The following is a 15000-nucleotide window of genomic DNA, read 5'->3' as shown; positions in this document are numbered from 1 at the left end:
GTGGACAGCAGCCTGCAGCAGCAGCCAGGCCTGTGTGTTTAGGTAAGGTTATGTTAGGTCTGGTAATGTGTCCTTGGTTTAATCCCTGAGCTCTGAGCTCTGTCTACGCACACACACACACACACACACACACACACACACACACACACACACACACACACACACACACACACACACACACACACACACACACACACACACACACACACACACACACACACACACACACACACACACACACACACACACACACACACACACACACACACACACACACACACACACACACACACACACAAGCACATATGCACACACAAAACCACACACTCACCCGCTAGATGTGAAGTCTATCATCCAACCCACCCTGAGGGTGTAACTTTAACAGTGGTCATGGCAGGGTTTTACTACAGCCCTGCACCATTCAGATGCATCATTACTGTCAACATGACACGGATTGACTTTGTGTATTTGACGTGATGATATGCAGTTATGGTTGCAGTTTGGCAGCAGGTCTTGCATCATCTCTGTAATCTCTGCTGGGCTGAGCATGCAGTCTTAACTGTAGTTATCCCATTATCTCAGATCTACCTCTAACTGGAGTTATCTCATTATCTCAGATCTACCTCTAACTGGAGTTATCCCATTATCTCAGATCTACCTCTAACTGGAGTTATCCCATTATCTCAGATCTACCTCTAATTGGAGTTATCCATTATCTCAGATCTACCTCTAACTGGAGTTATCCCATTATCTCAGATCTACCTCTAACTGGAGTTATCCATTATCTCAAATCTACCTCTAACTGGAGTTATCCATTATCTCAGATCTACCTCTAACTGGAGTTATCCATTATCTCAGATCTACCTCTAACTGGAGTTATCCATTATCTCAGATCTACCTCTAACTGGAGTTATCCCATTATCTCAGATCTACCTCTAACTGGAGTTATCCCATTATCTCAGATCTACCTCTAACTGGAGTTATCCCATTATCTCAGATCTACCTCTAACTGGAGGTATCCATTATCTCAAATCTACTTCTAACTGGAGTTACCCCATTGTCAGATCTACCTCTAACTGGAGTTATCCCATTATCTCAGATCTACCTCTAACTGGAGTTATCCATTATCTCAGATCTACCTCTAACTGGAATTATCCATTATCTCAGATCTACCTCTAACTGGAGTTATCCCATTATCTCAGATCTACCTCTAACTGGAGTTATCCCATTATCTCAGATCTACCTCTAACTGGAGTTATCCATTATCTCAGATCTAGCTCTAACTGGAGTTATCCCATTATCTCAGATCTACCTCTAACTGGAGTTATCCATTATATCAGATCTACCTCTAACTGGAGTTATCCCATTATCTCAGATCTACCTCTAACTGGAGTTATCCATTATCTCAGATCTACCTCTAACTGGAGTTATCCATTATCTCAGATCTACCTCTAACTGGAGTTATCCATTATCTCAGATCTACCTCTAATTGGAGTTATCCATTATCTCAGATCTACCTCTAACTGGAGTTATCCATTATCTCAGATCTACCTCTAACTGGAGTTATCCCATTATCTCAGATCTACCTCTAACTGGCGTTATCCCATTATCTCAGATCTACCTCTAACTGGAGTTATCCCATTATCTCAGATCTACCTCTAACTGGAGGTATCCATTATCTCAAATCTACTTCTAACTGGAGTTACCCCATTGTCAGATCTACCTCTAACTGGAGTTATCCCATTATCTCAGATCTACCTCTAACTGGAGTTATCCATTATCTCAGATCTACCTCTAACTGGAATTATCCATTATCTCAGATCTACCTCTAACTGGAGTTATCCATTATCTCAGATCTACCTCTAACTGGAGTTATCCATTATCTCAGATCTACCTCTAACTGGAGTTATCCCATTATCTCAGATCTACCTCTAACTGGAGTTATCCATTATATCAGATCTACCTCTAACTGGAGTTATCCCATTATCTCAGATCTACCTCTAACTGGAGTTATCCATTATCTCAGATCTACCTCTAACTGGAGTTATCCATTATCTCAGATCTACCTCTAACTGGTATCAGAGAGACAGACTACTGTCAGGACAGATATCACAGAGACAGAATACTGTCAGGACAGATATCAGAGAGACAGAATACTGTCAGGACAGATATCAGAGAGACAGACTACTGTCAGGACAGGTATCAGAGAGACAGAATACTGTCAGGACAGATATCAGAGAGACGGACCACTGTCAGGACAGATATCACAGAGACAGAATACTGTCAGGACAGATATCAGAGAGACAGAATACTGTCAGGACAGATATCAGAGAGACAGACTACTGTCAGGACAGGTATCAGAGAGACAGAATACTGTCAGGACAGATATCAGAGAGACAGACTACTGTCAGGACAGATATCACAGAGACAGAATACTGTCAGGACAGATATCAGAGAGACAGACTACTGTCAGGACAGATATCACAGAGACAGAATACTGTCAGGACAGATATCAGAGAGACAGACTACTGTCAGGACAGGTATCAGAGAGACAGAATACTGTCAGGACAGATATCAGAGAGACAGACTACTGTCAGGACAGGTATCAGAGAGACAGAATACTGTCAGGACAGATATCAGAGAGACAGAATACTGTCAGGACAGATATCACAGAGACAGAATACTGTCAGGACAGATATCAAAGAGACAGACTACTGTCAGGACAGATATCAGAGAGACAGAATACTGTCAGGACAGATATCAGAGAGACAGATATCAGAGAGACAGATATCAGAGAGACAGATATCAGAGAGACAGACTACTGTCAGGACAGATATCAGAGAGACAGACTACTGTCAGGACAGATATCACAGAGACAGAATACTGTCAGGACAGATATCAGAGAGACAGAATACTGTCAGGACAGATATCAGAGAGACAGATATCAGAGAGACGGATATCAGAGAGACAGATATCAGAGAGACAGACTACTGTCAGGACAGATATCAGAGAGACAGACTACTGTCAGGACAGGTATCAGAGAGACAGAATACTGTCAGGACAGATATCAGAGAGACAGAATACTGTCAGGACAGATATCAGAGAGACAGAATACTGTCGGGACAGATATCAGAGAGACAGACTACTGTCAGGACAGATATCACAGAGACAGAATACTGTCAGGACAGATATCAGAGAGACAGAATACTGTCAGGACAGATATCAGAGAGACAGACTACTGTCAGGACAGATATCACAGAGACAGAATACTGTCAGGACAGATATCAGAGAGACAGACTACTGTCAGGACAGATATCACAGAGACAGAATACTGTCAGGACAGATATCAGAGAGACAGAATACTGTCAGGACAGATATCAGAGAGACAGAATACTGTCAGGACAGATATCACAGAGACAGAATACTGTCAGGACAGATATCAGAGAGACAGAATACTGTCAGGACAGATATCAGAGAGACAGATATCAGAGAGACAGATATCACAGAGACAGAATACTGTCAGGACAGATATCAGAGAGACAGAATACTGTCAGGACAGATATCAGAGAGACAGATATCAGAGAGACAGAATACTGTCAGGACAGATATCACAGAGACAGAATACTGTCAGGACAGATATCAGAGAGACAGACTACTGTCAGGACAGATATCAGAGAGACAGATATCAGAGAGACAGATATCACAGAGACAGAATACTGTCAGGACAGATATCAGAGAGACAGAATACTGTCAGGACAGATATCACAGAGACAGACTACTGTCAGGACAGATATCACAGAGACAGAATACTGTCAGGACAGATATCAGAGAGACAGAATACTGTCAGGACAGATATCAGAGAGACAGAATACTGTCAGGACAGATATCACAGAGACAGATATCAGAGAGACAGATATCACAGAGACAGAATACTGTCAGGACAGATATCAGAGAGACAGAATACTGTCAGGACAGATATCAGAGAGACAGATATCAGAGAGACAGATATCACAGAGACAGAATACTGTCAGGACAGATATCAGAGAGACAGAATACTGTCAGGACAGATATCAGAGAGACAGACTACTGTCAGGACAGATATCAGAGAGACAGAATACTGTCAGGACAGATATCAGAGAGACAGACTACTGTCAGGACAGATATCAGAGAGACAGAATACTGTCAGGACAGATATCAGAGAGACAGAATACTGTCAGGACAGATATCAGAGAGACAGATATCAGAGAGACAGAATACTGTCAGGACAGATATCACAGAGACAGAATACTGTCAGGACAGATATCACAGAGACAGAATACTGTCAGGACAGATATCAGAGAGACAGAATACTGTCAGGACAGATATCAGAGAGACAGAATACTGTCAGGACAGATATCACAGAGACAGAATACTGTCAGGACAGATATCAGAGAGACAGAATACTGTCAGGACAGATATCAGAGAGACAGAATACTGTCAGGACAGATATCAGAGAGACAGAATACTGTCAGGACAGATATCAGAGAGACAGAATACTGTCAGGACAGATATCAGAGAGACAGAATACTGTCAGGACAGATATCAGAGAGACAGAATACTGTCAGGACAGATATCAGAGAGACAGAATACTGTCAGGACAGATATCAGAGAGACAGAATACTGTCAGGACAGATATCAGAGAGACAGAATACTGTCAGGACAGATATCAGAGAGACAGAATACTGTCAGGACAGATATCAGAGAGACAGATGGATAATAAACGAGTGACTGAATTATACAATTAGTCACACCTCTGCTTTCTGACAGCACCTCTCAGCAGGCTGCAGCTATTGGCTGGCTCAGACATGGACCGATCTCTTTCATTCTTCACTCATTTCCTCTTCCTCACTATATCTAATCCAACACTGCTAATGGGATATTCTCTAGTGGGACGGGCCTCGATACTCCTCAGTGGACATGTTTGTCAGTGTTTGTAGACTCTGTGAGGGAGAGGAGTGAACGTGACTGAGAACAAGGGATTCATAGATATATAGTAACTATGACACAGGAGGGACCAGCTGGCTGGTAGGCCTTCTGGAATACAGTAACTATGACACAGGAAGAACCAGCTGGCTAGTAGGCCTTCTGGAATACAGTAACTATGACACAGGAGGGACCAGCTGGCTAGTAGGCCTTCTGGAATACAGTAACTATGACACAGGAGGGACCAGCTGGCTAGTAGGCCTTCTGGAATACAGTAACTATGACACAGGAGGGACCAGCTGGCTAGTAGGCCTTCTGGAATACAGTAACTATGACACAGGAGGGACCAGCTGGCTAGTAGGCCTTCTGGAATACAGTAACTATGACACAGGAAGAACCAGCTGGCTAGTAGGCCTTCTGGAATACAGTAACTATGACACAGGAGGGACCAGCTGGCTGGTAGGCCTTCTGGAATACAGTAACTATGACACAGGAGGGTCCAGCTGGCTGGTAGGCCTTCTGGAATACAGTAACTATGACACAGGAGGGACCAGCTGGCTAGTAGGCCTTCTAGAATATAGTAACTATGACACAGGAAGAACCAGCTGGCTAGTAGGCCTTCTGGAATACAGTAACTATGACACAGGAGGGACCAGCTGGCTGGTAGGCCTTCTGGAATACAGTAACTATGACACAGGAGGGTCCAGCTGGCTGGTAGGCCTTCTGGAATACAGTAACTATGACACAGGAGGGACCAGCTGGCTGGTAGTCCTTCTGGAATACAGTAACTAGGACACAGGAAGAACCAGTTGGCTGGTAGGCCTTCTAGAATACAGTAACTATGACACAAGAGGGACCAGCTGGCTAGTAGGCCTTCTGGAATACAGTAACTATGACACAGGAGGGTCCAGCTGGCTGGTAGGCCTTCTAGAATACAGTAACTATGACACAGGAGGGACCAGCTGGCTGGTAGGTCTTCTAGAATACAGTAACTATGACACAGGAGGGACCAGCTGGCTGGTAGGCCTTCTAGAATACAGTAACTATGACACAGGAGGGACCAGCTGGCTAGTAGGCCTTCTAGAATACAGTAACTATGACACAGGAGGGACCAGCTGGCTAGTAGGCCTTCTAGAATACAGTAACTATGACACAGGAGGGACCAGCTGGCTGGTAGGCCTTCTAGAATACAGTAACTATGACACAGGAGGGTCCAGCTGGCTGGTAGGCCTTCTGGAATACAGTAACTATGACATAGGAGGGACCAGCTGGCTAGTAGGCCTTCTAGAATACAGTAACTATTACACAGAAGGGACCAGCTGTCTGGTAAGCCTTCTAGAATACAGTAACTATGACACAGGAGGGACCAGCTGGCTATTAGGCCTTCTAGAATACAGTAACTATGACACAGGAGGGACCAGCTGGCTAGTAGGCCTTCTAGAATACAGTAACTATGACACAGGAGGGACCAGCTGGCTAGTAGGCCTTCTAGAATACAGTAACTAGGACACAGGAGGGACCAGCTGGCTAGTAGGCCTTCTATAATACAGTAACTAGGACACAGGAGGGACCAGCTGGTTGAAATGTGTCAGTCAGCCTGAGGGTCAGACAGACAGAGCCTCTCTCCTCTCTCTGTCCACAACTACTGCCAAGCCTCAGGAGCACTGTCTGTCTACCTGCCTGGATTAGTCTGGCCATGCTGCCTGGTTCCTGGCTGTGTGCGCATATACGTGTGTGTGTGTGTGTGTGTGTGTGTGTGTGTGTGTGTGTGTGTGTGTGTGTGTGTGTGTGTGTGTGTGTGTGTGTGTGTGTGTGTGTGTGTGTGTGTGTGTGTGTGTGTGTGTGTGTGTGTGTGTGTGTGTGTGCGTGTGTGAGCGTGTGTGCGTGTGTGTGTTTTACCCATTTCATATGTACTGTATATACTGTATTCTAGTCAAGGCCATCCTATTCAACTATTGCTCCACATATACTATTCTATCCACATATTCTACAGATATACTATATATTATATTATATCAATATACTGTCCATAATGTCTATACATCACATATATATATATATATATATATATATATATATATATATATACATATATATATATATATACATATATACATATATATACATATATACATATATATATATATATATATATACATATATATACATATATACATATATATACATATATATATATATATACATATATATACATATATACATATATATACATATTCTAACCACATACTGTTCATTATGTCCATTCATCCCATCACATATTCTACAGATATACTATATACATATTCTATCCACATACTGTCCATAATGTCTATACATCCCATCACATATACAGATGTATAGACACATATACAGATGTATAGACACATATACAGATGTATAGACACATATACAGATGTATAGACACATATACAGATGTATAGACACATATACAGATGTATAGACACATATACAGATGTATAGACACATATACAGATGTATAGACACATATACAGATGTATAGACACATATACAGATGTATAGACACATATACAGATGATAGACACATATACAGATGTATAGACACATATACAGATGTATAGACACATATACAGATGTATAGACACATATACAGATGTATAGACACATATACAGATGTATAGACACATATACAGATGTATAGACACATATACAGATGTATAGACACATATACAGATGTATAGACACATATACAGATGTATAGACACATATACAGATGTATACTCCAGACTCCATCTTCTCTCGTCCCAATATTTCTGTTTCTTAATTCCATTCTTGTACTTTTCAGATTTGTGTGTATTGTTGTGTATTGTTGTGTATTATTAGATATTTCTGCACTGCCAGGAACACAAAGCGTTTCACGAGACCCGCAATAACATCAGCTAAATATGTCTATGCGACCAATAGCATTTGATTTGATTTGTGTGAAGTTTGTTTGTCTATGTGTGTGTGTGTGTGTGTGTGTGTATTAATTCACAGTATGGTATGTGGTGTGCAGGTGTGTGTGTGTGTGTGTGTGTGTGTGTGTGTGTGTGTGTGTGTGTGTGTTAATTCACAGTATGGTATGTGGTGTGCAGGTGTGTGTGTGTGTTAATTCACAGTATGGTATGTGGTATGCACGTGTGTGCAGGTGTGTGTGTGTGTGTGTGTGTATTAATTCACAGTATGGTATGTGGTATGCATGTGTGTGTATTAATTCACAGTATGGTATGTGGTATGCAGGTGTGTGTGTGTGTGTATTAATTCACAGTATGGTATGTGGTATGCACGTGTGTGTGTATTAATTCACAGTATGGTATGTGGTATGCACGTGTGTGTGTATTAATTCACAGTATGGTATGTGGTATGCACGTGTGTGCAGGTGTGTGTGTGTGTATTAATTCACAGTATGGTATGTGGTATGCAGGTGTGTGTGTGTGTGTATTAATTCACAGTATGGTATGTGGTATGCACGTGTGTGTGTATTAATTCACAGTATGGTATGTGGTATGCACGTGTGTGTGTATTAATTCACAGTATGGTATGTGGTATGCACGTGTGTGCAGGTGTGTGTGTGTGTATTAATTCACAGTATGGTATGTGGTATGCACGTGTGTGCAGGTGTGTGTGTGTGTATTAATTCACAGTATGGTATGTGGTATGCAGGTGTGTGTGTGTGTATTAATTCACAGTATGGTATGTGGTATGCACGTGTGTGTATTAATTCACAGTATGGTATGTGGTATGCACGTGTGTGTGTATTAATTCACAGTATGGTATGTGGTGTGTGTGTGTGTGTGTGTGTGTATTAATTCACAGTATGGTATGTGGTATGCACGTGTGTGTGTATTAATTCACAGTATGGTATGTGGTATGCACGTGTGTGTGTATTAATTCACAGTATGGTATGTGGTATGCACGTGTGTGTGTATTAATTCACAGTATGGTATGTGGTATGCAGGTGTGTGTGTGTGTGTATTAATTCACAGTATGGTATGTGGTATGCACGTGTGTGTGTATTAATTCACAGTATGGTATGTGGTATGCACGTGTGTGTGTATTAATTCACAGTATGGTATGTGGTATGCACGTGTGTGTGTATTAATTCACAGTATGGTATGTGGTATGCACGTGTGTGTGTATTAATTCACAGTATGGTATGTGGTATGCACGTGTGTGTGTATTAATTCACAGTATGGTATGTGGTATGCACGTGTGTGTGTATTAATTCACAGTATGGTATGTGGTATGCACGTGTGTGTGTATTAATTCACAGTATGGTATGTGGTATGCACGTGTGTGTATTAATTCACAGTATGGTATGTGGTATGCACGTGTGTGTGTATTAATTCACAGTATGGTATGTGGTATGCACGTGTGTGTGTATTAATTCACAGTATGGTATGTGGTATGCAGGTGTGTGTGTGTGTGTATTAATTCACAGTATGGTATGTGGTATGCACGTGTGTGTGTATTAATTCACAGTATGGTATGTGGTATGCACGTGTGTGTGTATTAATTCACAGTATGGTATGTGGTATGCACGTGTGTGTGTATTAATTCACAGTATGGTATGTGGTATGCACGTGTGTGTGTATTAATTCACAGTATGGTATGTGGTATGCACGTGTGTGTGTATTAATTCACAGTATGGTATGTGGTATGCACGTGTGTGTGTATTAATTCACAGTATGGTATGTGGTATGCACGTGTGTGTGTATTAATTCACAGTATGGTATGTGGTATGCACGTGTGTGTGTATTAATTCACAGTATGGTATGTGGTATGCACGTGTGTGTTCATGAACTCTACATTCAGACCCATATTCATAAAGGGTCTCAGAGTTAAGAGTGCTGATCCAGGATCAGGTACCACTGCCCATAAAATCCTATTCATTGTGATCTAAAACTGATCCCAGATCAGCATTTGTTACTCTGAGATGCTTCATGGTATGATTCTATTCTGAAGCCATACACTTAAATGATGACCTGAGGGGTGTGTTTGATCAGAGGCAGGTTGGAAAAAGATCCCTGTCCATTCATTTTAGAACGAAGCTAGAATGTGTGTACCAATTGGCACCCTATTCCCTATGGGTCTAGGGTGGCATTTGAGGTGCAGCCTCAGTCACTATTCTGATCTTTCATTATCCTCCTATAGTTCCTCATCCATCCATTATCCTAATACAGTATCATTCATCCATTATCTTCATGCAGTGTATCATTCGTCCATTATCCTCCTACAGTACGGTGTATCCATTATCCTCCTACAGTACCTCATCCATCCATTATCATCCATCCATTATCCTCCGACAGCACCCCATGCATCCATTATCATCCATCCATTATCATCCTACAGTACCTCATGCATCCATTATCATACATCCATTATCCTCCTACAGTACCTCGTACATCCATTATCCTCCTACAGTATCTCATCCATCCATTATCCTCCTACAGTACCTCATCCATCCATTATCATCCATCCATTATCCTCCTACAGTACCTCATCCATCCATTATCCTCTTACAGTACCTCATCCATCCATTATCCTCCTACAGTATCTCATCCATCCATTATCCTCCTACAGTACCTCATCCACCCAGAGTAGTATTTACCAGCCAGGTCTGAAACACTACTGTGATCATGTTTATATGTGTTTTATTCTTCTCTTTCAGGTTGAACACAACTTTAATTATCTGGAGATACAAGGGATCACCTGTAACAAGCCCACACAGGTCAGAAAACCACCTCTCTGGCTGAACCATGTATCACTCCAATTAATGGTTCATCATCTGATCATCATCTGGTAGTCAATCATCCATCTGAATTAGGGATAACAGTGTTATAACTGGAATCATCTGGCAGTCAATCATCCATCTGAATTAGGGATAACAGTGTTATTACTGGAATCATCTGGTAGTCAATCATCCATCTGAATTAGGGATAACAGTGTTATTACTGGAATCATCTGGTAGTCAATCATCCATCTGAATTAGGGATAACAGTGTTATTACTGGAATCATCTGGTAGTCAATCATCCATCTGAATTAGGGATAACAGTGTTATTACTGGAATCATCTGGTAGTCAATCATCCATCTGAATTAGGGATAACAGTATTATAACTGGTTGTAATGTGTGTGACAATCACCATTATATATGTTACTGAGGGTTACTATGTGATATTACTATATGATATTACTATATGATATTACTATATGATATTACTATATAATATTACTGAGGGTTACTATATGATATTACTGAGGGTTACTATGTGATATTACTGAGGGTTACTATATGATATTACTATATGATATTACTATATGATATTACTATGTGATATTACTATATGATGTTACTATATGATATTACTATGTGATATTACTATATGATATTACTATGTGATATTACTATATGATGTTACTATATGATATTACTATGTGATATTACTATATGATATTACTATATGATATTACTATATGATATTACTATATGATATTACTGAGGGTTACTATATGATATTACTATATGATGTTACTGAGGGTTACTATATGATATTACTATATGATATTACTATATGATATTACTATATGATATTACTATATGATATTACTATATGATATTACTGAGGGTTACTATATGATATTACTATATGATATTACTGTATGATATTACTGAGGGTTACTATATGATATTACTGAGGGTTACTATATGATATTACTGAGGGTTACTATATGATGTTACTATATGATATTACTGTATGATATTACTGAGGGTTACTATATGATATTACTGAGGGTTACTATATGATATTACTGAGGGTTACTATATGATATTACTGAGGGTTACTATATGATATTACTGAGGGTTACTGTATGATATTACTGAGGGTTATTATATGATATTACTATATGATATTACTATATGATATTACTATATGATATTACTATATGATATTACTGAGGGTTACTATATGATATTACTGAGGGTTACTGTATGATATTACTGAGGGTTATTATATGATATTACTATATGATATTACTATATGATATTACTGAGGGTTACTATATGATATTACTATATGATGTTACTATATGATGTTACTGAGGGTTACTATGTGATATTACTATATGATATTACTATATGATATTACTATATGATATTACTGAGGGTTACTATATGATATTACTGAGGGTTACTGTATGATATTACTGAGGGTTACTGTATGATATTACTGAGGGTTACTATATGATATTACTATATGATATTACTGAGGGTTACTGTATGATATTACTGAGGGTTACTGTATGATATTACTGAGGGTTACTATATGATATTACTATATGATATTACTGAGGGTTACTATGTGATATTACTATATGATATTACTATATGATGTTACTGAGGGTTACTATGTGATATTACTATATGATATTACTATATGATGTTACTGAGGGTTACTGTATGATATTACTGAGGGTTACTGTATGATATTACTGAGGGTTACTGTATGATATTACTGAGGGTTATTATATGATATTACTATATGATATTACTATATGATATTACTGTATGATATTACTGAGGGTTACTATGTGATATTACTATATGATATTACTATATGATATTACTATATGATATTACTGTATGATATTACTGAGGGTTACTATGTAATATTACTGAGGGTTACTATATGATATTACTATATGATATTACTATATGATATTACTATATGATATTACTATATGATATTACTATATGATATTACTATATGATATTACTATATGATATTACTATATGATATTACTATATGATATTACTATATGATATTACTATATGATATTACTGAGGGTTACTATGTAATATTACTGAGGGTTACTATATGATATTACTATATGATATTACTATATGATATTACTATATGATATTACTATATGATATTACTATATGATATTACTATATGATATTACTGAGGGTTACTATATGATATTACTATATGATATTACTGTATGATATTACTGAGGGTTACTATGTAATATTACTGAGGGTTACTATATGATATTACTATATGATATTACTATATGATATTACTATATGATATTACTATATGATATTACTATATGATATTACTATATGATATTACTATATGATATTACTATATGATATTACTATATGATATTACTATATGATATTACTGTATGATATTACTGAGGGTTACTATATGATATTACTATATGATATTACTATATGATATTACTGAGGGTTACTATATGATATTACTATATGATATTACTATATGATATTACTATATGATATTACTATATGATATTACTATATGATATTACTATATGATATTACTATATGATATTACTGAGGGTTACTATATGATATTACTATATGATATTACTGAGGGTTACTATATGATATTACTATATGATATTACTATATGATATTACTATATGATATTACTATATGATATTACTGAGGGTTACTATATGATATTACTATATGATATTACTATATGATATTACTATATGATATTACTATATGATATTACTATATGATATTACTATATGATATTACTATATGATATTACTATATGATATTACTATATGATATTACTATATGATATTACTATATGATATTACTATATGATGTTACTGAGGGTTACTATATGATATTACTATATGATATTACTATATGATATTACTATATGATATTACTATATGATATTACTATATGATGTTACTGAGGGTTACTATATGATATTACTATATGATATTACTATATGATATTACTGAGGGTTACTATGTGATATTACTGAGGGTTACTATATGATGTTACTGAGGGTTACTATATGATATTACTGAGGGTTACTATATGATATTACTGAGGGTTACTATATGATATTACTGAGGGTTACTATATGATATTACTATATGATATTACTGAGGGTTACTATATGATATTACTGAGGGTTACTGTATGATATTACTGAGGGTTACTATATGATATTACTATATGATATTACTGAGGGTTACTATATGATATTACTGAGGGTTACTGTATGATATTACTGAGGGTTTCTATATGATATTACTATATGATATTACTGAGGGTTACTATATGATGTTACTATATGATGTTACTGAGGGTTACTATATGATGTTACTGAGGGTTACTATGTGATGTTACTATATGATATTACTATATGATATTACTATATGATATTACTATATGATATTACTATATGATATTACTGAGGGTTACTATATGATATTACTATATATATATATATATATATATATATATGCCATTTAGCAGACGCTTTTATCCAAAGCGACTTACAGTCATGTGTGCATACATTCTACGTATGGGTGGTCCCGGGGATCGAACCCACTACCCTGGCGTTACAAGCGCCATGCTCTACCAACTGAGCTACAGAAGGACCACTATATGATGTTACTGAGGGTTAATATATGATATTACTATATGATATTACTATATGATATTACTATATGATATTACTATATGATGTTACTGAGGGTTACTATATGATATTACTGAGGGTTACTATGTGATATTACTGAGGGTTACTATATGATGTTACTGAGGGTTACTATATGATATTACTGAGGGTTACTATATGATATTACTGAGGGTTACTATATGATATTACTGAGGGTTACTATATGATATTACTATATGATATTACTGAGGGTTACTATATGATATTACTGAGGGTTACTGTATGATATTACTGAGGGTTACTATATGATATTACTATATGATATTACTGAGGGTTACTATATGATATTACTGAGGGTTACTGTATGATATTACTGAGGGTTACTATATGATATTACTGAGGGTTACTGTATGATATTACTGAGGGTTTCTATATGATATTACTATATGATGTTACTGAGGGTGACTATATGATATTACTATATGATATTACTATATGATATTACTATATGATATTACTGAGGGTGACTATATGATATTACTATATGATATTAC

General features: G+C 37.4%; 1 protein-coding gene across 1 annotated transcript in view; it reads left to right on the top strand.

The window, feature by feature from the left end:
- The window catches only part of LOC124027714 (F-actin-uncapping protein LRRC16A-like), a gene marked incomplete at its 3' end in the record, with an annotated part of 41701 nt that overhangs the window by 9556 nt on the left and 17145 nt on the right, over positions 1-15000 (top strand). Inside the window, exon 2 of the mRNA XM_046340085.1 lies at positions 10652-10711. Coding sequence (XP_046196041.1) covers positions 10652-10711 — 60 coding nt within the window. The remainder of the gene's footprint in view (positions 1-10651; positions 10712-15000) is intronic.

The sequence above is a fragment of the Oncorhynchus gorbuscha genome, unplaced genomic scaffold (genome assembly GCF_021184085.1).
Source record: "Oncorhynchus gorbuscha isolate QuinsamMale2020 ecotype Even-year unplaced genomic scaffold, OgorEven_v1.0 Un_scaffold_3513, whole genome shotgun sequence".
In the NCBI taxonomy this organism is placed as follows: domain Eukaryota; kingdom Metazoa; phylum Chordata; class Actinopteri; order Salmoniformes; family Salmonidae; genus Oncorhynchus; species Oncorhynchus gorbuscha.
The sequence above is the reverse complement of the archived record's forward strand: the minus strand, read 5'-3'. Positions and strand labels throughout refer to the sequence as shown.